At 45.4% G+C, this 27,480-nt stretch overlaps 2 protein-coding genes across 4 annotated transcripts; one reads left to right on the forward strand and one right to left on the reverse strand.

Moving 5' to 3' along the window:
* The first annotated feature begins 2,889 nt into the window (after positions 1-2,889).
* Positions 2,890-15,500, forward strand: miga1 (mitoguardin 1). Its single transcript, XM_080546208.1, has 15 exons — positions 2,890-3,020; positions 5,554-5,725; positions 6,212-6,333; positions 6,645-6,777; positions 7,033-7,172; positions 8,797-8,920; positions 9,803-9,900; positions 11,595-11,713; positions 11,911-11,983; positions 12,141-12,227; positions 12,347-12,445; positions 12,715-12,849; positions 12,986-13,039; positions 13,127-13,243; positions 13,503-15,500. Exons 1-15 carry the CDS (start codon positions 2,925-2,927, stop codon positions 13,719-13,721), a joined length of 1,788 nt encoding a protein of 595 aa, XP_080402334.1. The 5' UTR covers positions 2,890-2,924; the 3' UTR covers positions 13,722-15,500.
* Positions 15,501-15,759: 259 nt separating this feature from the next.
* fubp1 (far upstream element (FUSE) binding protein 1) lies at positions 15,760-27,478 on the reverse strand (the record flags this gene model as incomplete). Of its 3 annotated transcripts, XM_080546680.1 has the most annotated exons (19): positions 27,368-27,469; positions 26,017-26,110; positions 25,520-25,567; positions 24,959-24,994; positions 24,794-24,854; positions 24,625-24,671; positions 24,432-24,503; positions 24,013-24,070; positions 23,516-23,777; positions 23,202-23,393; positions 22,982-23,084; positions 22,533-22,790; positions 22,158-22,318; positions 21,743-21,894; positions 21,249-21,325; positions 20,989-21,114; positions 20,198-20,260; positions 19,685-19,848; positions 15,760-19,353 (listed from the first exon to the last, which is right to left on the reverse strand). In XM_080546680.1, exons 1-19 carry the CDS (start codon positions 27,461-27,463, stop codon positions 19,345-19,347), a joined length of 2,079 nt encoding a protein of 692 aa, XP_080402806.1. In that variant the 5' UTR covers positions 27,464-27,469. The 3 variants fall into 3 exon arrangements, with proteins under 3 accessions (XP_080402806.1, XP_080402805.1, XP_080402804.1); XM_080546679.1 differs by lacking the exon at positions 15,760-19,353 and having other exon boundaries at positions 19,670-19,848; positions 27,374-27,478; XM_080546678.1 differs by lacking the exon at positions 15,760-19,353 and having other exon boundaries at positions 19,670-19,848.
* Between the last annotated feature and the right edge of the window lie 2 nt (positions 27,479-27,480).

Genomic DNA, 27,480 nt, shown 5'->3' on the forward strand with positions numbered 1-27,480 from the left:
CAACTTCCAGGTTGGAGCGGTCTGTTTGTCCCCGCCTTGTTCTGGCGTTGTCTTCCGGTTCTGCTGTGTGTGTGTAGCGCAGGACGTGAGTCAGTTGGTTGGAGTGGGTCGCTACGCCACCTGGTGGCCAACAGTGGTGGTGGAGCGGGGAGGTACGCCACCTGGTGGCCAACAGTGGTGGGTGCAGCGGGTCGCTACGCCACCTGGTGGCCAACAGTTGTGGTTGGAGCGGGTCGCTACGCCACCTGGTGGCCAACAGTTGTGGTTGGAGCGGGTCGCTTACGCCACCTGGTGGCCAACAGTGGTTGGAGCGGGTCGCTACGCCACCTGGTGGTCAACAGAGGTGGTGGAGCGGGTCGTTACGCCACCTGGTGGCCCAACAGTGGTGGTGGAGCGGGTCGCTACGCCACCTGGTGGTCAACAGTGGTGGTGGAGCGGGTCGCTACGCCACCTGGTGGTCGACAGTGGTGGTGGAGCGGGTCGCTACGCCACCTTGTGGCCAACAGTTGCCTCTGGAGAGGGTGACAAAAACGGAACGGTAAGTCTATGGGGGGAAAACCCAGCCCAAGCGCCCCCAACTGAGCAATAAACAAACTGAAGTAGATAATTAATGGATTTAATTTAATTGATTGACATACCACAGTAATGATGTAGTATAGCATAGAATGTATATCTTATATTTTACTTAGAGCTTACCATCCATTTCTGATTACAATCCAGGAATATTTCATTCAAGGGATAACCACTCCACAATCATTGTGTGTGTGTGTGTGTGTGTGTGTGTGTGTGTGTGTGTGTGTGTGTGTGTGTGTGTGTGTGTGTGTGTTCATTATGACTGGGTTATAGTAATAATTGGAAGCATCTCTTATGATCGAAAACGTACAGCTTACAAAACGCAGATGTGCTTCGTGCAAAAACTAGCCCATACATAGGTGTCCACTTTTATTTTGAAAGCAGCATCTATCGGGAGACAGGAAGAAGAGTGACGTCACCTTTGCAGTCGTCACGTGACGCTGCTGATACGAGACGTGCTGGTGTCATCATCACAGCTGCTGGAGGACGCGAGAGAGAGCGGGCTTGTAAACAAATTGAAGGTAAATGACGTCTTTCTCTTTTATATTTCCCCTTTGTGTGACAAGGCAGTTGTAGTATATGAATTAGTGAATTATACCGAAATGTCTCGTATATAAACAATGGCCAGTTTACGCAGAAAGGCTAATCCCACACACATTCAAGGTTGGCTAACATAGGCTAGGTTGCTACAGTACACAGTAAAGCGTGTGTGTGTGTGTGTGTGTGTGTGTGTGTGTGTGTGTGTGTGTGTGTGTGTGTGTGTGTGTGTGTGTGTGTGTGTGTGTGTGTGTGTGTGTGTGTGTGTGTGTGTGTGTGTGTGTGTGTGTGTGTGTGTGTGTGTGTGTGTGTGTGTGTGTGTGTGTGTGTGTGTGTGTGTGTGTGTGTGTGTGTGTGTGTGTGTGTGTGTGTGTGTGTGTGTGTGTGTGTGTGTGTGTGTGTGTGTGTGTGTGTGTTGTGTGTGTATATGTGTGTGATTACTATCGTTATCCCTGCTATTTCCTAAGCCACTGGTCTGTGTTCAATGTATTTCAGGTTATTGTTGTAATGTCACCTGTTTAAATCGCCTCCATTTCCCTCAGTGAGAAGTTCTTCTCTGCTTCATTGATTCTGAGCTTTCCCTTTCAGCCTCTCCATGGGGGGATGCTAGAAAGACCACCCGCTCTGTTGACTGTTGTCTTCCATGCTGCTCATTGTCAAGCTAAACAAACTGTGTTACTCACAGTTTCACAAAAGATTTAGGACACATTTAGGCAGGACAGTGACAAACAACGAGGCTGAAGATTTAGGTCTAGCCTTTATTTCTTGATTATTTCATATCAAATGTTCTAGTTTCCAATATTCCATCGCCTCAAACTGAATCAACTTTTATAATTGCACATGTCATTGTCATTGCAAACAATCAGGTGGATATCTCCCACGTTGTAGGCCTATGTTGCTGTTGAAAAGGCACACTTGATGAATTATATATCATTTGCCACATGCCACGGCTATCGTATGTCCCACCTGGCCCAGGGAAGAGATTTAGGATTCACTGTTGGTTTCAGGCCAGAAAAAGGATGCCCGCAGGATAATCAATCATGTGATAAGCCACAAGCGCCCTGTTTTTGTCCTGTCAACTTAATTGGATGTAGCACGTCGCTCTCAGGCCAAGGCAGACGGACATGGTCTCAGAAGATGTGTACGTGACAGCAACAATGCTGCTGAGCCAAATATAGACCCATGTTTCATCTGTGGGAAACAAGGAGAGAGTTTTATTTATCTGTTTAGAGACCAGTTTGTATCATGTCAGACACAACAGACAGAATGTAGCCGTACACACTGCCTCGGAATTGGCATTAGGCTAATACCTGTTTATCAAGTATCAGAGAGAATGCGAAGCTTTGAAGTACACATTGACCCTGAATATTGGCATTCGTTCCTGTTTATCAGGTATCGCAGAAAGCCAAGCCTTCAGTGTCTGACATGCTGGGCTTAATTAAATTAATCAGGTTTATAACAATAATAACATCATCAGCATATCATCCCTAGATGACACCTGACATGATGTTGACACAGAATATTTTCCTATCATGTTTATTTCCAGTTGTAGACAAACATGTATCCGGAACAAAGGTTATGTAGGCTAATAATTGTGAATAAATACAGTTTTCGGTCATAAGGCTATCTTGGCACGCAAATGTCAAAATCCTTATGTAAGTACCCCCCCCTCTCCTCTCAGACCCAAGGTTAAATCTTTGCATGTCATCCTTGTCATCCTTCACAGCCCAAGCTCTTCCAGAGCACCATGATCGAGGCTACAGGGTAGTGTGACGTGTTACCTGTACCTGCGCGGTCATGGATAGAAGGCCACAATGACTGACGACACTCTAAGCTCCGAGCTGTCCTTCAAGGTGGCTGCTCTGCGTGTGGTCGACCTGCCCCTCTCGGTCTATAACTCCCTGGCACAGGTAAGAACATACTTGGGTCCTCTGTGGCTCAGTTGGTAGAGTGTGGTGCTAACAACGCTTAAATTGTGGGTTCAATTCCCACTGGGACCATATATAATTAAATGTATGCACTCACTGCAATGTAAATTGCTTTGGATAAAAGCGTCAGCTAGGCTAAATGGCATTATATTATTATGTTGCTTGTATGGACTAATCATACTTAGCCTATGTATACTGGCATAAACACAGGGAAGGGCACTGAAAGTCTGGTCTTGTGATTACTCTATTTTGATTGATTGATTGAAAACTTTATTAGAAGATTTGCAGAAGTAGGTACATGAAAGTACATATTACATACAAGGTCAACTAACAGGATAAAAACCCAAGAAAGCCACTGGCTTATTTCAATTGGGGTCCTTGATACTCAATTAATCGTTACATGTAAGACAGACAAAAAACTAGTACTATCTACAAGATAATACAGACAAATAACTAGTACTATCTACAAGATAAACATACATCCAACATGGGAAGAACAATACAACAAAACATAAGGTATGTACAGCGGGTAGGACAGGTGGGGACATACACCACAGGTGGGGGCGGGGGACAAAACACAAAGTATGTACAGTGGGTAGTTCGGGCAGGGGGACAGACATATAATATGTACAATGGGTAGTTCGGGCGGGGGGACAAAACAACAAGTATGTACAGTGTGTGGTCATGGTGGGTTGGGGGGGTACAAAAACACCAGTAGATTTAGGCGGGGGGGAGGGGGGGGGGGCGACATAATAACATTAAACTATTAGGGTTGAGTTGTCTGACACATATGGGGTGTTGTTTGAAACATGCTTTATTTAGGTGAGCAAATTGTGAATGTCGAGTAGTAGTGTTGATAGACAAGTGAGGAGCTGACATGGTTACAAGTTATTTTATGGGATTATTTTTATACTGATTATGTTATCAGTGGATAGGTTGTAGAAGCTATGCAGTATGGAAAACACTTCTCATGAAAGAAGCTTTGGTGCTGTTTATCATCATAGCATGTCAGTTCAAAGATTCAGTCCTGAACATGGATCAACTGTACTCTTTTGAGGAATTAGAAGAACATAAATAAACGGACTCAGTGTGTCATTCGTTTTTCCAGCCATAGCCTGAAGCCAGAAATGTGACCTCCAGGTCTCTGTATGACTTCTGTGTGTCTCTGTTTTCTCTGGTGCACCCCATGAACTCGTTTCCTCTAAACAGGTTTAGGGTGGTTCTGCATGTTAACGGCAAGCCCCAGGGCCGCACCGCCTGTTTGGACTCACCTTGGGGCTCGGTAGAAACAGTTGTCGCCCTGTGGTTTGACTTGTTAATGCGTGTTACCATTACCCACCGAAAAGGGGCAGCCAAAAGTGTGTGCGTGTGTGTGCGTGTGTGTGCGTGTGGTGCCTAAGACGTCACGTAGCGCCTGAGATGTCAACAGGGAGCTGGTGGAGACATGCTCAGGGTTTGTCAGTAGCGTGCAGAGTGACAGGAAATAGACCCGGAGTGAAATGCCCCAGGGAACCACTGTGTTTATGTAATCAATATCCTGTCCCATTATCCCGCGGAGGCGAGTGGTAGAGCTCAGTGTTATGTCTGTCAGTATTGTGACCTCCATTCAACCTTTATGTAATGTTCATTTTGTTCCGTAGAAATGTGAAAATCTATAAATGCTGGTTAAAGCCATTACCATTACTATAGTAGCCGTCGAGACGTAAGTCAGGCGTGAATCTGATACTTTGGATCTTATGGATATGACCTCAGGGACAACCACGTCCCCAGCTGAGCTCTCTGTGCTGTGTCATTTAAATTATCAGCCAAGATGTCTCTGCTGAATAGTGGCTCTTATGTATGTGACTGACTCTCCTCTCTCTCTCTGGTTCTCTCCCCCTGGTTCTCTCTCTCTGGTTCTCTCCCCCTGGTTCTCTCCCCCTGGTTCTCTCCCCCTGGTTCTCTCTCTCTGGTTCTCTCTCTCTGGTTCTTTCTCTCTGGTTCTCTCTCTCTCTGGTTCTCTCCCCCTGGTTCTCTCTCTCTGGTTCTCTCTCTCTCTGGTTCTCTCCCCCTGGTTCTCTCCCCCTGGTTCTCTCCCCCTGGTTCTCTCTCTCTGGTTCTCCCCCTGGTTCTCTCTCCCCCTGGTTCTCTCTCTCTCTGGTTCTCTCTCTCTCTCTCTCTGGTTCTCTCTCTGGTTCTCTCTCTCTCTCTCTGGTTCTCTTCCCCTGGTTCTCTCTCTCTCTGGTTCTCTCTCTCTCTCTGGTTCTCTCTCTCTGGTTCTCTCTCTCTCTCTGGTTCTCTCTCTCTCTGGTTCTCTCTCTCTCTGGTTCTCTCTCTCTCTGGTTCTCTCTCTCTCTGGTTCTCTCTCTCTGGTTCTCTCTCTCTGGTTCTCTCTCTCTGGTTCTCTCTCTCTGGTTCTCTCTCTCTCTCTGGTTCTCTCTCTCTCTGGTTCTCTCTCTCTCTGGTTCTCTCTCTCTCTGGTTCTCTCTCTCTCTGGTTCTCTCTCTCTGGTTCTCTCTCTGGTTCTCTCTCACAGGTGAGCGTCAGCACCGGCACCAAGAAGCTGGTCGCGGCCACGGCCTTCGGCGCTGTCTCCCTCCTCTTCCTCGCGCGTCACTTCCAGAGGAGGAAGGGTCGGAAGAAGGCCCAGTCACCCCAGTGGGAGCAGGGGGGGTTTGAGTTCCTCTCCCCAGTCGCCCCCGAGAAAGGTAAGGGGGTTCAGCTGAGGGCATGGCTTGTTTACTGTGGATCGTATAACCAGTGCCTCACTGACTTTGCGTCTTGTTTTAGTTTCTGAATCTAGCTTTTGGTGTCCGAATCTAATCTAAGTGCTGACTTTATGCTTTTTTATTACCTTTCAAATATGAGTAGATACTTTGATGTAGCCTAGCAGTTATAATCAGTGCTGGTAGTGTTATTAGTCGTAGCAGTGTGATAATAGATAGTGTCTAAGCAGCAGTTGAAGCAACGGCTAGACCAAATGCGCCAGTGAAAACAGTAGTGGGGATAGTAGTAATTTAAGCATCGCCAGCACTGCAGAACTAGTAGTAGACCTGGCAATTGAATTAATGTACAACACTGTGCTAGCTTGCGTACGTTCCCATCCATTGCATACAGTACATAAATCCCCAGGCGTCATCACCATGTCATGTAGCCTGACAGTCTTCTGGGTGTCTGTGTGTTCCTCTCTGTAGACTCCACCAGTCGGCAGCCCCTCGCCCTCTCACTCAACTCAAAGAACTGCTACTCCTGTGGACCGCTACCCAGCAGAGGGCCCTACAGCAAGCTGTCTGGATCCCTCCAGAGTCTGGGCTCGGTAAAACACCTAGCGCCGGTTTCACAGACTCAAGGCCTCGTCCAGGATTAAATCGCACTTGCAATGGAAGATTTGAGTCTAGGATTAGTCTTAATCTGCGTCCATGAAACCAGCCCCTACACACACACACACACACACACGCACACGTGCACACTCGTTCATAGGTAGATCTGCCAATCAATAAGATGAGAATGCTCCACTGATGCTCCACTGATGCTACCTGGAAGATAACAGTGTGTTGACGTCTCCCCAGGTGAAGAGCGTCAGCTCCTCCAGTAGAAGATAACAGTGTTGTGTTGACCTCTCCCCAGGTGAAGAGCGTCAGCTCCTCCAGCAGCTGCACCTGCGCTAACGACTCTAGCTGCTGGGACAGACCAGGAGATGACGACATCTGCAATGTGGTCAACATCCCCGTCACAACACCTGAGAACCTCTACCTTATGGGTGAGGAGAGAACTCTCACACGTGTGTGTGTGTGTGTGCGTGTGTGCGTGCGTGCGTGAGTGAGTGAGTGAGAGATAGAGAGTGTGTTGTGTGTGTACGTGTGCGTGTGTGTGTGCGTGCGTGCGTGCGTGCGTGCGTGCGTGAGTGCGTGAGTGAGTGAGTGAGAGATAGAGAGTGTGTTGTGTGTGTACGTGTGCGTGTGTGCCTGCGTGCCCATGCATCATGTGTGTTTATGTTAACTGTGTTGTGGCCCAGGCATGGAGCTGTTTGAGGAGGCTCTGAGGAGGTGGGAGCAGGCCCTGAACTTCAGGAGCAGGCAGGCGGACGATGACGCTGACAGCTGTGCCTCCGTCAAACTGGGGGCAGGAGACGCCATCGCTGAGGAGAGTGTGGAGGTGAGCTTGCAGACAACTCTGTCCACATGCACACACACACACACACACACACACACACACACACTAGATTCATTTCAGATTCATTTTATTTATTCAAGGGACAGTGCATATTAATAAAACAAAAATAAATTGTAAATACGCCAGAGTTAGCCCGAAAGCTAGTTTTCATCCGCAGTCCCTATGCCATGATGTTGTATACGGCTCCCTGAGCCATAGATTTGGACTACTATACATATGTTACATACACTATATAATACAATACAGTGTTTACTAATGCACTGGTAGATAGTCATTTTATGATCCTATAGAAGAGAATAACTGACAGGAGAGGCTGTCATTGGACCTTTCATCTGAAAAATAGCGCCTCTGTATCTACACCATGGACAGACAGAGCAACATTGTTTGTGCAAACGACAACTGACACATTCCAACAGTAAATCAATGCTCCCTTGTCCAGATCAGATCAATAGCCTCTAATGTGGCTGTTAGGAATGTAGGCTATCCTACAGATGCACGAATAACAAATAAGTCCAGACAAATAAACACAATTTGATCCGGCTCTCTCATCGGAGAGCTGAGACCAGTGCTGTGAGGACAACACCCATACCAGCAAGCTAAATGCACCACGCTCCTCATCAGTCAGTCACATTCAGTTGATAACCTTTTCATCTGATAGTCAGTCAGGTATCGTTGAGCAGTCAGGTTCAGGCCTGAAAAACCCGGTTGTTCAAAACTTTTAATCTGGATCAGAATGATCTGATTAAGATAGTAGACTGCTCTACAGTATATGCCCTGAACCAGAGAGTAGGAAGCCTGTGTGAAGCTTACCAAGGATTACAGTAAGACAAGTAAGTCCCCGTAGTGAGACTTGATCAGTGTGCCTGTTCCATTATTAAACATCTCACGACCAGCTCCGCAGGTTGGCCACTGTGCTACTGAATCCCTCTCTCAGACCTTAAAGGAAACCGATACAGCAGTGCCTGCTGAGCAATGCTCTTCAATAATGCACTTAAGAAATCCAGCCATATCTTGTTCTTGTTCTAACATGTACAATGCTGTATGTTTCCAGGCCTAGTGCCCACAGTTTAGCACTGGTGGTCTAATAATAATTTGTAACTGGGGTGCTTGGGTGGCGTAGCTCACTAAGGCGCATGCCACGTAATCACAGGGACCCTGGTTTGATTCCGGCCGTCGACCTATCCTGCATGTCATCCCTCCTCTCTCTCACCCATCCTTCCAACCAATCTCTTTAGTCTATCCCAGTAAAGCAGAAATGCCATAAAAACATATTTAAATATAATAACTTGAAACTAACACTTACTCATTTAAAAATAGTGCACTAGCAGACAACACTATGCTTGAAGAACATGAGCTGTGCAGTACAATTTTACTATGCGGTAGTGAATGTCTGGTTGTTGTGAGGACGGATTACCGTGCTACATATTCTGGTCTGAGTGCAGCACATTTCTTGAGGTTTTGTGGGAGGGGGGGGGGTCATTAGAGGTGCCAGATAAAGTGTCAGTGGATGTGAGGGAATGATTCCGATGACATACCTACCTACAGTACCTTTATATTTAAGTGTTGTAGCTTAGTTGTATAACCTGAAGGTGTGTTCCGTGTTCAGGACATCATCAGTGCTGAGTTCGTCCATAAGCTGGAGTCTCTGCTGCAGAGGGCTTATCGCCTCCAAGAGGAGTTTGAGGGAGCGCTGGGGATGTCTGAGCCCTCCTCCCTTAGCAACAGCAACGGTGAGTCAGCCCTGAACACACACACACACACACACACACACACACACACACACGTAGGCTTTTAAGACGTCAGAGGTTGTTTTTCTCTTAGTAAGCTGTAGCTTTCCTCTTGGGCTTCTTTGAATTCCACCTGCGGGTTTGGTATTTATACACTAAGCATGTCAAGAATGTCAACTGGCCTTTTTACGCTGAGATGAGTCACCTCTGCTCACCTCTGTACGTGTTGTGTACAGTGTTCCTTACAGGCTAAACATAGGCCCTGCTGGTGGAGTCAGGTCAAGGCACTTCTGTTACATAGTGGCTGCAAAAATGACAAGTGATTTATGCAGTGAAAACACATTCAGATCACTGTATACTGAATGTGAAGATTGATGATAATATTCATTTATTGCACATGCTCTTAACCATAATAATAATAATAATAATAACTAGACTGTGGACAATTCCTGTGGAAATTGTGAAGTGTGCTTCCCCCCCCAGCGAAATCCGCGTGTCTTTACGTCACTCAGAGGCCGAGCTGTGGCGTTTTGAATATTGCCCCATTCATTGTCTATGGGATTTTTTTGTCCGCTAAACGGGGCATTGTGGGTAAACCGGATAATTCCCGTACAAGCAACGCGAGTTGGTGTCGTTTTGACACCTCTCATGTCTACCTAGTGCCAAAACTGTGGGACAAGAAGCCGGTGCAAATGTTGCTATAATAATATTGAAGAAGATATATGTACCATACTAATTGCTACTGCAAACACACTTAATAAATAACCAGTAAATTACCAGTTCCATGTGTCAGGTATCCATTGATAGCCACAATATTGGGTGTGGGTGTGGGGGAGTCTGAGTATTGGGTGCCAATCCCCTGTGTTTATCTCCTCCCTCTTCCAGATAAGAACCTGGACACAGCGAGGGAGGACCTGGACGACTGCTGTCTGAGAGACTCTATGAGCATCGCCTCCAACGACTCATTTGTGTCTGCTGCAGAGGTAGGAGGACCTCCCTCCACTGACCTACAGCACTACTGCACGACAGCACTCACACTAGCACAGTAGCCTACATTACACCCTACAGCACAGTAGCCTACATTACACCCTACAGCACAGTAGCCTACATTACACACTAGCACAGTAGCCTACATTACACACTACAGCACAGTAGCCTACATTACACACTAGCACAGTAGCCTACATTACACACTACAGCACAGTAGCCTACATTACACACTACAGCACAGTAGCCTACATTACACCCTACAGCACAGTAGCCTACATTACACCCTACAGCACAGTGGCTACTGTGCAGTCTATTCTCCAAACATCCATATATGTGGTAATGTGTTAAAATGCACCGAGTGATGCTAGTCTAGTGGATATGATAATAGTTCTGGTACTAGTTCTCTGCTGAGGAGGTAGAGGTGGAGGTGGAGGTTGAGGTGAAATGTATTTGATCCAACAAAACATTAACTCTATATGAACTCTATAAGAACTCTATGTAAGTCTATATGAACTCTATATAACTATATGAGCTCTATAACTATATGAACTCTATAACTCTATATGAACTCTATAAGAACATTATAACTCTATGAACTCTATAAGAACTCTATAAGAACTCTAGAACTCTATATGAACTCTATAAGAACTCTAGAACTCTATATGAACTCTATGAGCCCTGTAGCACTGTCATGCCTGGACAGAATTGTGGTGCCCACATAATCTCAGGGGGATTTAATCCCTGTGGCAAAACCGTTGCTCTCAACTGCAGGGAGTGTGATTTAAATAGACGGTAGATAAGCTGTCACGGTGTCTTCCTTATCTCATATCCGTATTAAGACACAGGAGGAGGTTGATCCAGAGATCCGGCTCTGGTGGACGTGAGCAGACTGAAATTCACTCACTGAATGGGATTCAAGTTTAGTAGAAAATCATTATAGAGAATCTTTATTTTTGGCTGCAATTAAGCAGTATACACTATGTATACTCCAACCTTATCAGAAATCCCTTTCTCCTCCTGACCTGGGGTCAGCTAAAGTGCTGCCTACCTTATAACCAGATCAGTAAGTCTGCTTGCCGCAAATAACCACATCAAGTCTGTCAGAACTCCAACAGTAAAAGTGGGTCACTGCTGTGTATAAAGTACGGGGGAGTCGCTATAAATAGCATTAAACGTTCTCACATCCGTGCTCTGAATATACAGCTTGTGTATTACCCATGGGAGTACAGCTGTTTCTGTTGAAACCTTTCCCTGCACTAGGACTAGCAGGAGAAACCTCTCTTGAAGCAAAAATGGTGTGACTGTGTGTTTGAGGCAACCTGACTTGCCTGTTAAAAGTCAAGCTTGTGAGCTCCGTTCTCAGCCCTCCGGTCGAGCCAGTAGCCAGGCCAAGGTGACCCTCCGCTCAACTGGCTGAGTGTCATTAGTGTGTCAAGTTCAGGATTAAACCCATGCCTCAGCTGTTTACAAAATGTTTAGTACGCCCCCTCTAGTATAATAAAAAGAAATCACAAGTGAATGAGATGACATCTCAAGTCTTAGACGGGGCGTACTAAACATATGGAACCGTAATAATAGCCAACTGCAATTGTTGATACCTCCCCCGTCTCTTTATTACTGTTGCATTGGGTTATATGCAATTTCTCTCCCTCTCTCTCTACTCTCTCTCTCTCTCTCTCTCTCTCAGCTGTCTGAGCACAGGGAGCTGAGGAGTGCCTACGCCCTGGGGACGCTGTGCCATTACCCCTTCTACGAGGACGCTCTGCAGATGGCCGAGGACGGAAAGATCTCCTGCCGGGTGCTCCGGTGAGAAGGACTCCCTGCTGTGCCTTCACACAGGGCTTCACAGATAACCCTACAAGCAGGCTGTTGTATACCTGAGGAGGGACATACTGTCTAGATTCGATGGTGTTGAAAACAGAGGTCTTGTCTTTCAGCTCGTCTTTGTTAAGATTTTAATCATTGAATTTCCTGGTTATTTATTTTATTTTATTTTTTATCAGGACTGAGATGCTTGAATGTCTGGGGGATACAGACTTCCTAGCCAAGTTGCATTGTGTACGGCAGGCGTGCCAGGTATGTGGCGATACAGTACTTTATTGATCCCCGAGGGCTATAATAGGCTAAAATAAAATAGATAAAAATACAATTTAAAGGTTGATTATAAGATAGATTATTTAATGCTTTAATGCCATGGTCTTCTGAAGTCATGATTGATGTGTTCCCCCTACAGCTCATTCTGTGTGAAAGGGCAACAAGGACGTTTCTGGCTGACACAGGAAAGAAGATCTTGTCTTCCATAATTGTAAAAGCACGTAAGGTGAGACGAGACGTTTGGTTGATTGTGAAGGAATTATGGTTTCTGACTGACTGACTGACTGACTGGTTGACTAGTTTGATCTGTTGATATAACACTGAGATTTGGGATTGGTTGTACAGAGCCCAAAGAGATTTGAGGAAGTGTTTGAAGAGATGATCTCCTTCATGGAGCATACGGAGCACTGGGAAAACACGGAGGTGGAGCTGGCCACGCGAGGGGTGAGACTCACTCACCTACCTACCTACCTACCTACCTGCCTACCTACCTACCTACCTATCTACATATACAAACATAATGGAGAACATAGTTATACTGTCTGCACCAAATTGTTAACTGACACGCTGCCTTTCAAGAACAACCATACATCCATGACACTTGCAAAGATTCAATGGAGCTGAAAGTATGTCATCCTACAGTACATCGTCACTCAAAGACACGACTGCCGTTTTTCCTAATCTGCGTATCTCGAATGTTCCTCTCGACCCAGGTCAAGCATTTGAACTTCTACGACATTGTGTTGGACTTCATCCTCATGGACTCCTTTGAGGACCTGGAGAACCCTCCCGTCTCCATCCAGAACGTGGTGAACAACCGCTGGCTCAACAGCTCCTTCAAGGAGACGGTGAGCTTATGAGTAGACCCTCCTGTCTGTCCTACACTAGCCTCCCCCCAACAGGTGTTCAGTTAACTCTGACAATGTCATATCTGATTTTGTTAGTGGCTCCATGTTTGATGACAGGTCTGTTTTGGATTCACAGGCGGTCGCGTCAAGTTGTTGGTCTGTGCTGAAGCAGAAGAGGCAGCACATGAAGGTACAGTGCTGTTAATGTCATCTATCCCTTAACAGAACTCTTTCATACATCGGCCTGTTATTCACCTCTGTCCTCCGTTGGCCACAGGTGTCTGATGGTTTCATTGCCCACTTCTACGCGGTGTGTGAGCAGATCAGTCCTGTCCTCGCCTGGGGCTTCCTGGGACCTAAGAGCTCCCTGCATGACTTCTGCTGCTTCTTCAAGGTAATAAGCAACTCTCACTAATGTACTTTAGATGGGGGCGGGGGGGAGGAGAAGATGTTTTGTGTGTTTTTTTGTTTATGGGTATTTCTAATGTCTCTCTCTTGAAATCTGTTTCAGTGGGTCAAAAACCGATTCAAAATAGAATTATATAAGGGTCTCTGTGTTATTATCCGCCACAAAGACTTTCACTGAATGTTCCTTATTTTCATGTACGGTAATAAGTGTGATTGTGTCTCCTAATCTCAATCTGCCCCCCCAGGACCAGGTGTTGTTCTTCCTGAAGGACATCTTTGACCTGGAGAAGGTGAGGTACTCCACGGTGGAGACCCTGGCTGAGGACATGCTTCACCTGCTCCACCGGCGCTCTGAGCTCCTGCTAGCCTACCTGGGCGTCGACTCCCTCCGCCACCTCAACGGCTGTGTCACCACGCAGGTGCACCTGGTGCCCAACGCCCTCCTGGAGACCCGGGTGCAGTAGGACAGACTAGAACCTGACTGACTCAAACCCACTCATTTCATTCATTGGCAGTCCTACTCACCCTCTATTTGGGGCTCCTCTCAGGACGACTCCCACCAGGACAGTCATCATAACTACTATCCAGAGCATATTGGCGACTCCCAAACTTTACTCGAAGTCCCACTCACCCTCTGAAAGCCCCCACCCACATACTAGGACTACTCCCCTGGACACCCATCATGACCCCCCGATACTCCTAGACCTCTTCATGGACTCCAGACTAATCCGTTCTTCCATTTGGAAAGGACTAGTTGACTCTTATGAAGCCCTGTCCTGCTCTGAGGGTGACTAGCTGCTCTGCTGACGATACCTTCCTGCTACTCAGAGGAGATGTTTCATTCATCTTCACATTATTCCCTTATTACCACGGTGCCGTGTCAGTGCACGTTTATATGGATGTTCTTTTTTCACCACCATAAGAGATTAAGTTATGTACCTTTGCAGTGATGTTTGGACAAAATATTTTAGGGGGCTAGAAGTATGCATTGTAAATACAGATAGAACTTGAAAAGGACGATGCACACAAGATTAGTTTCAGCGCTGTTTAGAGCAGTTAAAACACTACTGTTGTATCTCCTGGTATTTATTTTATTGTACTGGAAAGGTATATGTGACATCTATATATATTTTTAGAGGTTAAAATTGTCCCTTGACATAGTGTTATGGTTTGCAACTGTTGTACTGCATATTGTGGATTATCTTGCTAGGGTCCTCTACAAGTGATGGGGAAAGTACAACAGAAGGAGTATACTGTAGTCAGATCATAGGTCGAGGCGATGTTTGTGGTTTAATTGGACTGAAATACCAGAGTTTGAAAATATCTGCCATAAGCGATCGCTCTGGTTCAGTGTTTTCTAGTTCATGTCCTTCGACCTCCCTCAGGCTGCACACATCTGTGTTATAGCAAAGCGCTAGCTCGCCTGAGTCAAGGAGTACCGGGAGCAACTTTGGTCTATGGCTACTGTATACACCTTGCTGCTAACATGCCGTGTCAAAGTTATCCCCTCCACTGACCTTAAAACAACAAACACAAAGCGCAACTCGTGCTGGGGGGGGGGGGGGATCAGTTACCATGGTATTGGAGAACTGCCGTATCAGCCGACTTAATAATGTACCAACCGCAGGGTCCACGGAATCTTATTCTGCAGCTGTCTACAACGGCATTGAGAAATGTAAACAATTTAAACACTAATGACTCAGAATGACGTTTCCAATACAACTGTTATAACAGAGCAAGACTGAATAGCCTAATGATATTCCTGTCACAGTGAATTGCAGTTCTCCAGATATCTGACCTTCGGCCTAGAAAGAACCAAACACTTATGTAACACCTCCACATACTGTCAGTCGACAGTGGCATTGTAGTCATGCTGGGCTGTTGTGGATGCACCATTTTCTTCATATTGAACTAATAAATATATAAAGCCTTACTGTCAACAATGTGCAAGCACCGTCTGTAGTCAGTCAATGTAAAAACCTAGTTTCCCTCCGGGTTTGTGTTGCCCAGTAGCTGTCTTTCATGATCTGTGAACATGACCAATACCATACACTCTGATTGTATGGCTGTGACATGCTATGAGCAGTAACTGTATATTATGAACTGTATGAGCAATATATGGTAGTCTTATTCAGACATCAGACATGTGCTTTTAGCAAACATACTTGCATTTACACCATGTGTGTACAGAGCTGAAAAGTGTTTCTGCAGTACACTGGTGTCTACGCACAATAAGCAACAACGAAAAAAGGGACTGTCAAAAAGTGGTGATACACTGTGTGTTTTCTTGTGCATGCAATCTGCCTGAATAAAGAACAACTGGACCACTAACAGGACGGCACTACATACACACAACCAGTCTATAATCAGGATGAGATCTCTGCCATCTGTCATTTCCTCAACCTCAGTCCGATTCCTATCTTTGACTGTGATGCACTTGTAAGAGTACAAGAAAGAAAGGGAGACAATCAATTTATAACAACTTTATTCTTGGACATGGCGACAACGCATTACAGTCAAAAAACTGATCTCCAAACAAATCAAAAAAGTACATTCGATAATATACACTGCACATGAAACCTTTCTGTTTACCTCTCTAAGGCATGCTCCAAATTTCTCACTTCTGTTTTTGTCTTCTAGACCCCCCACGAACTCTGTCTTGAAACACTTAGCTCAGAGGGAAAGAGCATCTCATACGCATATAGAGAAATATATGCGGCTTAAAACAATATGCAACAGTTCCACTATCAGGGACAAATTGGGTTCTATGAACAAAAAAACACTATACTCTCCAATTAACTGCCAAAAGAGTTGAACGAGCCTGACATCGAAAGTCACAACATACAACATGTTCCTGGTCTTCATCCAACTATCTAAAGCATTGGTTCAACTATGCACAATCCCTATTCATAACAGTAAGTGGCAACGGCATTCAAGGGAATCATGAAATATGGAAAAGCCATCAGACAACAAGCAAAACTATTGCACGTTCAAACAGACTAGGTTACGGTTTTAGAAATAAGATAAACCTAAGCTCAAAACACATGTCCCTAAGCTAACAGCATGTACTTTGCAATCAGATACTGTATTTCATTGCATTGCTTTTTTTGTTTTGTTTGTTACCTTATCACTGGAGCCCTCGATTGGTCTAGGTTCAGCAGTGGGATAGACAAAGGATTCCGCCTTATGGGACAAACTACCACAGGGCCTGATTCTATGACCTACGCTTGCAGCATCTTCCAACACTGTGAGTGAGAAGTGAAGGCAGCAGTATTTGAAAAGGGTATAGCACTGCATTGGGGCATTTTCACAGGTTTCACACCAAATGTCACAGCATGAGCATCATATGCATGTACTTCACTTCTGTTGAGACCAATTAGTATGCACATTGTTGCTGACTTCTGACAGCAGGATTGCACTGCATGCAGTACGTTTTTACTCAGGTTAAAATTAAGACTAAAGCTCTATGCATTTATTGTCACACTGCAACTTACCGGAAGGCATAAATAGTTGTTTATGGGAAATACTAAGCAGCACATTTGAATGACAAATCACCTCAGAAGAAATTAAACTAAACAACATGTAGTAGAATCTTTTGCAAATTGTACTATTAAAAGGTCAGATGGGAAGCTAAAAAAACCACATTGCATTGGCTAAAGAATCAAACGTTTCTCCTAAGTCATACAACTCATAACCATGCAAGTCAGTTACGATGAGCACATTATTACATCTAAAACAAGCCGAGCTGTTGATATCACTGGAGAAATTCTGAGCACAGCTACAATTAACAGGTAACTAGTACACAGATAGATGCTGTAAATCAGGTAAGCTGAGCATTGTTGATCATATCTGGGTCACAGGTCAAACACTGGTTTCCTTAGGTTTGGCTTACCTGTGTTTTTGCAGCAGAACCTAAGGTGCAAGGTCTTGGATGACACTGCAAAGATAATTGCACTGTGTGCCATCAGTGAACACTTCACTCATTCATTTGACTCAGTTGATTCATGACTCATTTGATTCATTTAACTCAGTTCAACAGCCTTTGGTACAACAGTGCTCGTTTGAATGGCATGTCAGAGGTTAAAGAAAGGCAATTTCTGCATCACTTTTCAACCAATCAGAAGCACTTTAACATACTACTGATACATCCGCATGCTAATGATAATAGACATCAATAAACAGCACACACCTCTTCACATGCTGTGCAAAAAGATCACATTTCAGTGCTTAAGTCACGGTATTATTACTGCAGTAAAAAATATTTTACTACGGGCAACTGTTTCTGACTATAAAATGGCATTTGTGTAAAGCAATTAATCAATAAATCACTGTATTCTAGCTAAGCAAATGGCACATACGCAGTTCAAAGATACTCAGCTCATCAGTATAGTACAACTGCCTTTCAGAAACAAACATCTACCAAGAATGCATCATGTACTAGAGTTTCACACAGAATTCTAGCATATCACAACCCCTCAGTTCAGAGTTCAAAGCAGAACAGTCCAACTGGATCAATCTACACAAAGACTAGAATAACAAGCTACAATGCAATGTTTAACGTACTGAAGGGTTCAACAATCTAAATGCAGTTATGTGGTCATGGCAAAACAAGGGGAGAATGTAACAGTCCAAATTGTCAACGGCAAGTTTATAGTTCAGAAATCACAAACTATTCCAGAGAAATACAGTACGGTACTTCTCTTTTTCAGAACTTGGATACTTACCCAAATGTTTTAAAGGAAAAAGCTGCAATTTGAGAGAAACACTACAGTTTTGTTTTTTTTGCAATCGGTCAAAGCAATACATTGACAGAGGAACAGAAACTTGCTTGGTTTCTCAGTTACAGTATTGTACTTACAGTATAGGAAGGAGGGCTCAACTCACGGACGAAGGACTGGTTAGCCACTCCCGGCCCTACAAACCTATGTTCTTATACTGGATAAATGCTAACAAATGATGGGCAGAGCAAAAAAACGACTTTTGCAAATCACGTTTTTATGGTATAAAAGTTTTTCTTTTTTTATATAAAGGCCAGCAAAGTAATACATTTTAGGGATTGCGTTTCAAACACTTTGTAATGGGGGGAGAAAACAAACTTTTGAATGCAATGAATATTCGATACAGCAGAACACATTACCTGTCCTGAAAAAGAGCAGCAAAAATACACTAAAAACGTATGCAACATTTTGCAGCCACATTTTACTGACGAACATTTTTGGTTTAAAAAAAATACTTGCTTACCGCTTTTCTAAACTCGCCTGTGAGGGAGGAAGTTTCTCACATTATAAAACAGTGCACACTACTTCTGCAAAGTCAGCAAACCGGGCAAGTACACTGAGATGCCACCACACCGCGGTTAATGCATTAGTCACATACGTTTTGCCAGTACTAACGGTCTTCTCATAAGAAATATCTGTCTACCACTACAGGTCAGGGCAATAACCAATAAGAGGGAAGTATAAAAAACAAAGTCGAAAACAAGGATATTCAATTGGTTCGGACCACTGAAGTCATTGCACGCACATATATCTATAGCATAACCAGGAGCCGTGTAGACAGTTGGAGAGAGACAAAGACAGGACAGCGGAACTTTCAGTCAGGAAATTTGGACAGTCAAAGAAGAGGTCTGCATTTTTACGCTTTCAATATACCACAGTAAAACAAAAACATACATGGTTTTTAATTTCATTCCCCAATTTATCTGCCACCTCGACTTACCAACACAGAAGTTTTCATTTTGTTTTATTGCAAAACAACAGGCATATCATTTTAAAACTGAGATGATTTACATGGTAATGAACTACAGTTAATAAACATGAGCTTTAGACCACAAAGCATGAAGATACAGGGCTGGAATGACCATACGTGTTATTACCTCACTAAAAACAAACTGTTCAATTTACAAGAAAGGAAAAAAAAACATGAAAAAGAAATGAACTTGTTCTCCGGGGGGGGGAATCTGCCATCTATGTGAAACACTTTTCAAAACCAAGGAAATTTAAGATCTTCATCAAGACGTCTGCATCCAAACATTTAACAAAGGATTTTGTTTCGACAATGTAGCATTTACTTTATGTCCACTTCACATTACTGGCCCTGTGCAGAAGAAATACATAAAAGATACATTGCATGTTAACAGCAGAAACATTGGACTCAGCTCCCAAAATAAACAAGCCTGTTTAGGGAGGGAAGCGTTTGGTTAATTTGCTGAGCCGTCCGCTCCACCGGAACCCTGTAAAACCTGAGGGAGGAAGTGGTTACGGCAAAACAAATTAGGTACAATTCAATACATATGTCTGACCACACAGGGTTTTGAAATGGGGGTTAAGAGAGCTTCAACAAAAGAGAAGAGACAACACAGAGAACAAACAGAAGAGGGGGGGGGGGGGGGGGAATGGGAGAGGGAAGTCTCTTAGAGGGGGTGTACCTGAGGGGCTTGTGGTGCTGCGCCCATGGCCTGGGGACTGCCCTGGCCGTAGTAGGCGGCCTGCTGGCGGTAGTACTCTGCCCAGGCAGCGCTGTAGTCTGGCTGGCCGCCCGGCTGGGAGGCGGCTGCTGCTGCCTGTGCTGTGGCCTGGGGGGCTGCTTGCCCTGGGGGTGGGGGCGGGAGGAGGACAAACTTTCAGAATCACAACACCACTGTTGCTTCACCAACATTTCATGCTCTACAGGAAAACTAAAAAGTCTGGCCCCCGACATAAAGACGTGAAGCGAAACCTGGGCTATATCCATAGGAGTGTAGGAAGGGGAACGAACCCACCACTCTTTCTTCGCGTGGTGGGACAGAAACCTTCTGCCTTTCTGTGGGGCAGCTGTGTGGACAGACACTCTACAGGCAGAGGCCTGCTGGGGGGCACAGCTGCCCACGACAACTAAACAGGTAAAAAAAAACTAAATCATATGCACCACTGTCACTCAATGTTTGGCAACCATGTCTCACCTTGTTTTTTATAGTACTCTTCCCAAGCCTTCGTGTAGTCCTGTGGCTGCTGGCCCTGCTGACCTGAAATGATAAAGCCTTGTTACATTCAAAACTAAAACCTCCACAGAACTCAAACAACTCCCACTACATACATCACTTACGATGGCAAACAGTAGGATTAATATTAACTTGCAGTGTACATTTCAATGACCGCATCACAACCGGAGCACATGAGCAAGCCGACAGTATGGCCAGAGCCCTGAGGTAAACTACTCGTCATCATGTTCTTCTGTGTTCCCTGACTACTCTGAAAGTTGCCATTTCAACACCCCTTCGCTGTTTAGACTGATTCTCAGTTGGTGTAATCTGAAGCTACATTTGCGAAACAGTTATATACGATTTTCTTGTAATAATCCTCCCAGGCCTTGGTGTAATCTCCCTGTCCACTCTGACCAGGAGCCTGTGGACCACCTGTTAAAAATGGTACTTGGTATTGATAACCATTCTTTATTAGGCTGCAGTTAGTCCTCCACCTGGCCAGGTGGGGCTCTCGGCGACAAAAAACTACTAGCCTTGTGTGAAGTAAAACATTTTTAAAATAAAAGGCGTCGCCCCCTGCTAAAAGCAAAGCAACGCAAAACAGATGAAACCAATTCATCTCTGGTCGGTAACAAACCGGTAAGCTTTAGGTGAAGAGCAGGCCAGGCTTACTACTACTACACTCCACTCGCAGGGCTGCTACTCTGTTCTCTAGAGAGCAAGCCAAAGAGGTGAGAGAAGGAGCCTGTGAAGGGGGGATGGGGGGGTACCTTGGCCGTTGGACTGTGCTGTGCCCGGCGCTCCGCTGGCGGGGGTCATGGCTGCCTGAGGTTGCTGCTGGTACTGAGAGTAGTAAGCTGCCCAGGCTGCTGCGTTGGCATCGGCTGCTGCTTTACCTACAGACCAGGTACACAGTCACTTCTGGGCAAAGATAATGGTCTTGGAACAAAGATTTTCTATAAAAATGTAAAATAAATAAAATAAAAAAATAACCAGACAGTGTATGGCGTTGGTGAAAGTAGTCACTTACCGGGGTCTGGCTGGCCCTGCTGCCAGTGTGGGAAGCCGTTGCCCCAGCCCTGAGGCTGGTAGGGCTGAGGAGGACCGCTAAGGGGAGAAGAGAGAACCCATGAACCCGTCTTCTCTACAGACACAGACCCAAAAAGAATCCCTAGCTACCCCAGGAAAACTAGTCTAGTCCTAAAACAAGTAAAACAAGTCTGGCCCCGACATAGACGTGAAGCGAAATCTGGATTATATCCATAGGAGTGTAGGAAGGGGAACGAACCCACCACTCTTTCTTCGTGTGGTGGGACAGAAACCTTCTGCCTTTCTGTGGGGCAGCTGTGTGGACAGACACTCTACGGCAGAGGGCTGCCGGTGGACACAACTGCCCATGACAACCGACCGGGTCTTAATAAAGGTTTTCAAGTGGCAATAATCGTACACTGCGTGAAACAACCTGCTGGTGAATCCCCAGCTAAATATGGAGGTTAGAGGAGAAATGTGAATAGTTGTTCTTACTGTGGCCCGGGGGGTCCCTGGTTGTAGGGTCCAGGGTTGTATGGTCCCATAGGAGCAGGTGGTCCTGGTGGGCCAGGGGGCCCGTGTGGTGACGGACCACCATGGGGACCACCAGGGGGACCGTGTGGGCCTCCCATTGGACTTACGGGACCCTGGAAAGAGAGGAGGGGATCAAACAATGTCCAGGCTGTGATAAGTCTAATCATTCTACACACATTTTAAAAATTCACATGAGCACAAAGCAATGAGCCTAGGTAAAGAGCTTTACTAGGAAACCACCTAGCCCTGTTGTCCCAAGTCTGTGTTGTTTAGCAAAATTCTACGGTCATTGTCATTGGCCTACGGTCAAGCAGATCTGGGGTAACAAGGCTAGCAACCACCCACTCATTAACACCAACACAGCCCCGTGCCTCACCCCAATCTTCTCCTCAACAAGCTGCCTGGCGTAGTCAATCTGTTGGTGGGACCCCCGGACGGTGAACATCTTGATGTTGGGGTCGGCGTTGGGTGGAGGGTTCCTCTGGAGCTCGATCCTGGCCCCCGACTGTTGGCTTATACCTTTAATGGTCTCACCACCTGTAGGGGTTGGAGGAGGACAATGAGTATTCACCATCATCCCAAAGGTATACACACACTTACTGTCAGCTCTACAACACTGAGGAAGATGTGAGGAGCGAAATACGAGATGGGCTGTATTTTTACCACTAAGATTGGAAAACTACTGCGAAAGGTGCAGAAATGGCGTTGTAAAGCCTTTAACATGGGTCAGAGGACATCTGAAGCCTTGCACCTTTTCCAATGATGAGGCCAGTCTTCATGGTTGGGACGGTGAAGGTGAACTCTTGCAGGCCTCCAGGAGGGCCTCCCCCCATGTTCCAGTTGCCCTGCCCGCGGCCTCTACCCCTGCCTCCGCCGCCGCCTCCTCCGTGACCAGGAGGTCCCCCCGCCTGGACGCTCCTCAGCAGGTCTGAGATGATCTCTGCTGCATGCTGGGACTGTTCAGGAGGACCCATGATCTGGGCTATCCTCTCTGGTGTGCTGCCATCGTCTACAGAGACATGGGGGGGGAGGGGTTAAACATGACCACGGTGAGAAATCTTAGTCCTAATAACCTGCATGTGTCCATGTGCTTCTAACAAGCGGCTGAACAAAACCAATATAACTAGACTTGGTCATAGTTCATATATGAACAATTATTACTACCTGCGGTGTACGCAACGACGGATAACGAACACTCACCTGGTTTAAACTGGATCCTGACACCTGTGTCACTTTGAATTTTCTTGATCATTTCTCCATTTCTTCCTATCACAATTCCCACTGCAAACCTGGGGACAGGGACCTGAGGAAGGAGTGTAAAGAGCAAGGTCAGGATACAAACATCGATTAATCGAGCCCACGGTTTTGAACGTCAGAAAGATTCCCAGCCCAAACTATGATGTAACAAATGTTGACTTACGTCTAAGCTTTCTCCTCCATTGCCATTGCCGCCGCCGCCTCCACCACCACCACCGCCGCCGCCGCCGCCACCACCACCACCACCACCACCACCTCCTCCGCCTCCGCCTCCCCCCATTCTGGATCCATACTCTCCCCTCTGCTCCCTAAAGCCCTGTTCTCTGATCAGTTCCATCACCATGTCTTTGGCTTGCTGGGGAGGGCAGAGAACAGACCCGTCAACATCACAGCGCCCGCCACTCATTCAGGTAAAACACAAGCAAACAAAATGCTATGCAAATCAGTATACAGCTCTTTCTTTTTTGGGACACACACCTGAACTTTAAAAGGCTCTCCAGAAATCCGGAGAGGTTTGTCTGCGCCTGTGTTTTGTGGCCCCTCTTGGATCATGACCATCTTCACTCCGGCCCGTTCCTGAAGTTGTTTGATGGTCTCCCCTCCCTTCCCGATGACCAGCCCAGCTTTGGAGGCGGGGACCAGGATCTCTTGGACTGACATTCCTGGCCCGTCGTTGCAGTGGAACGCTGGGGTGGGTCGTCCCTTCTCCACGATCTCTGTCAACAGCCTCTTCGCACCTCTGACAGGGAACATCAAGAACATTAACGTAGTTCGCCTACTCGCATGACCAGTGGGTCTGTAGCCCACATACAGAGATTATTATAAGAATGTGTGTGTAAGCAATCATGCTATTACAATGTTACGGTTTTAGCAGTAAATACATATATTCCCATCTGAGAAATGAACAAACAGTTGCTTAATTGTTGTAACAGATGCTTCCGAACTGAGAAAGGAGGGAATATCTGTGCACTTACTGGATGGCGTCTGGGGATCCTGTTAAAGTCACTGACCGGTCAGGCATTCCTCCGCTGTCTGGATCACAGAAGGAGAGAGGACATTAATGTGATGCTTATGATAATTCCCCTTTTATCCCAAACACAGTCAAACATCAACATCAAAAAACCTTAAAATGGTAAATGGACTGCACTTATATAGCACCTTATTCCAAAGCGTTTTACAATGGCCTCTCATTCACCCATTCACACACACAAATGGCAGCAAGCTACCATGCAAGGCGCCTGCGCGCTCATTGGAAGCAATTTGGGGTTCAGTGTCTTGCCTAAGGACACCTCGACACATGACCAGCCGGGGATCTAACCGCTGAACCTGCGATCATTAGACGCCTGCTCTACCTCCTGAGCCACAGCCGCCCACCTACATAACCTAGACGTACCAGGGGCGATTTGTATTTTGCAGCCCGACTCCTGTTGCATGCGAGATATCTGCTCTCCTCCTCTTCCGATAACTGAAACAAAAGAAATACAGTTGGAAATTAGTACCAAAAGTAGAGGGGAAGTGAAATTTGTCTGTAAATATAGTCAGACTATGCCTGTATCTGTACTTATGAATATTTCAAATCCACTCACTGAATCCAACCATTCCGTCAGGAACTTTGAACTCCTCCGATGCCGATCTTGAAACAGAACAAATTGAAAAACAGTCAGGTCAAAGGTCAAAGCAAAATATGAATTGGTTATTTACACCATTTTAATCCGGTGAGAAAAACAACATCCGTAAGCAACAAAGATATCTTACCGTGGACCACCACCACCACCACCACCCATTCCTCCCATGCTACCCATCGCTGCTGAAAACGCTGCAAGGACAACAATTAAAGATATTCAGACACAGAAGAATGGTGAACGGTAAACCAGGTATGTCAATTGAAGGGTTCTTTAATAACAGGCTTGAGATACTTACGGTCATTCGGGGCCACCTTCTTTGTTTCTGGTTGGTCTGTAAAGAGAAAAGACAACATACATAAGCAAGTGAAAGGTGTCCATGTTATTGGCCTGTCGGGGTCCTCAAAGCTGGGGCTGAGATGAGGATTGATATTACTGTTGTGGAAAAGGGACTTTCTTAAAGAACCCCTAACAGTGCATGAGCTTATGGATAACAAGCCACACATACAGAATGTTCTATACACACTTGGCTTAACGCATAAAATGTAACAACCTTTACTTAGTTTTTTATCCAAAATCTTCAGGCTAAATACACAGTTGGTTGGTTCCACTCTTTCAAACCAAATAATTATTAATCACCAGCCCTTTAGCACATCTGAAGACACAACTGAGCCAAGTCAAGCACATTTTTGCAGAGTCTGCTGACAACATCACGCTAGTAAAAATGATATGGCAATTAAAATATAGTGATGATTTCTACCATACGAACCAAACTAACTATACAATACTACACATAATATGATAGATTCAGTTTCTGACAAGGTGGCCTAGGTGCCTATGGTGAGCAAAGGAATCCTGCCTGAGTAAGGAGAGTGCATTCCCTCCCGGTGACTTGTCCAACAGTCATCTACACAGAACGAATAGAATGAAGACAGTCATACACAGAAACGGCACTAGGAAACCTGGTTGAAAAGCCTCAGGTACATTCACCACTCACTGAACAACTACGTAATACTGAAATAAGTTGGCAAAATGGACAGTACAGTAGCTAACATTAACACAAAATTCAAAGCAAGACTTAAAACATGAGCACACTGTGTTCTATCCGGTTCTGAACATATTTCCATTGCACTGATAGAATTAATTAGGTAGATGAAGCATAAATCAAGCAAGATAGATACATATTAATATAAAATCAGCAGATTAAACTAAATCAATAACACAAAGTAGTCATCGGTTTGCACTCAAGCAAACACACCGCCCACAAGTGTATACTGTACACAGCTATACCCATGCATATCCATAAAGACACGCAAATCCAAACCATTAATCAGTGGCTGGGTAACGTGAACTCACCAGCGTCTTCCAGAGGCCTCTTCTGACCCCCATATCCAAATTCATTGGCCGAGGGTGGTGGGGCAACGCCATCGCCTCCAATCTTTGCGGCGATCTGAAATGCAATAAATCCCATTCGGTTGAGTATTTTAGGACCGCAGAAACCTGACCCCCCTTACCTCGCCTCGTGATGACTGTTGACGCCCGCGACACCTCCATCACAACTTCCTTGGGTAGGTAGTTAAGCCTCGTCAGGGTATATACAGGAATCTTGACGTTAATTTCAGACTTTTTAAAGACCTTGTCAATATTTTTCCAGACCTCACCGCCACTTGGAGCTGTAACCGTTTACATCAGTGAACCTTTTAACTTAACAGTTTGAGTTTGCAATAGACTAGACCACTGTCATACAACACCATTTCCGGTTCATCTTTGTTCATTTTGTTGTTGTTTTTAGGACTCAAACTCTTTGGACAGAGTCTAATTCAGAAAAATATCTACAAAATTCAAGACCTCATAAAATCGTGATGAGACTTTTTAATACTTATTAAGGGTCTTGATTTTCCCAAAATTGATTTATCAACTTTTAATACTTTTCAAGACACCGCGGATACCCTGTAGTTAAGCCTGGTTGAGAACCGATGGTTCTCGCCTATCTACTGTTTCCGTAGCGTGAGGCGGCTTGATGGACCCCCTGGACAGGGTATGACCCCCAATCCAACCCTTTATGCTGAGTGCCAAAGCAGGGAGGCATCGGATACCATTTTCCTAGTCTTTGGTACGTCCCGATCTCAGGGTGGAGAGACGCTCTAACTCTTAACCGCGAGGCCACTTACTTGCGTACAAACTTCCATAACCCTAAAACTTAATTTGATATAGCCTAGCCCCAACACTTCCACGAACTAAGACAATCAACTACCAGAAGTAAATAATGCCAATTTCATTTCTGCGGTAATAAATCAGGAGTAGTAAAGCGCAGTCTCGTCACACCGTTTTAACGTTACCCAGCTAGAGTCGTGAGGTAGGGGGTGGGCCACACACTCACAAAGAATTACCTTCTTCCGAACAATGGCGCGGCACACACACCCTTACACTAAAGGCCCTGTCTGGTAGCTTAAATAGCACTTTGGCGCACCATATCTGCAATATAAACCGCCGACAAACACCCAATTAACAATTAATAAACCGTCTATAATTAAAAAGCTAATGCAAGTTGCCGCATTTCCTTTGTTGGGTAACAACTTCCTCCGAGCGAAAGGCAAAAGCAAGGCCGCGAATTTTGCTTGTTGCGTTGGCATTGAACGAGACTATTATCCATGATATGGATAATCAATTTCGACGGCATTGCATTGATTACGAAACGTCCACTTACACTTACCTGTCTAGCTCGCTGAAGTGCGTCTTTAAAAGCGTCGTTCATTCCAGCGCCGTTCCCGGACGGCGGAGCCACGTTAGAATAGTCAGCCATGTCTGATGCAGCGCTCC

This window comes from Nansenia antarctica (assembly GCF_963989245.1).
Source record: "Nansenia antarctica genome assembly, chromosome: 16".
In the NCBI taxonomy this organism is placed as follows: Eukaryota; Metazoa; Chordata; class Actinopteri; order Argentiniformes; family Microstomatidae; genus Nansenia; species Nansenia antarctica.

Bases quoted from the DNA above. Each gene is read 5' to 3' on its own strand.
- miga1 (XM_080546208.1), top strand. From the start codon at position 2,925: ATGACTGACGACACTCTAAGCTCCGAGCTGTCCTTCAAGGTGGCTGCT. The intron at 12,446-12,714 runs GTGAGACTCACT...CTCTCGACCCAG, and splicing joins TGGAGCTGGCCACGCGAGGG to GTCAAGCATTTGAACTTCTA. The intron at 12,850-12,985 runs GTGAGCTTATGA...TTGGATTCACAG, and splicing joins ACAGCTCCTTCAAGGAGACG to GCGGTCGCGTCAAGTTGTTG.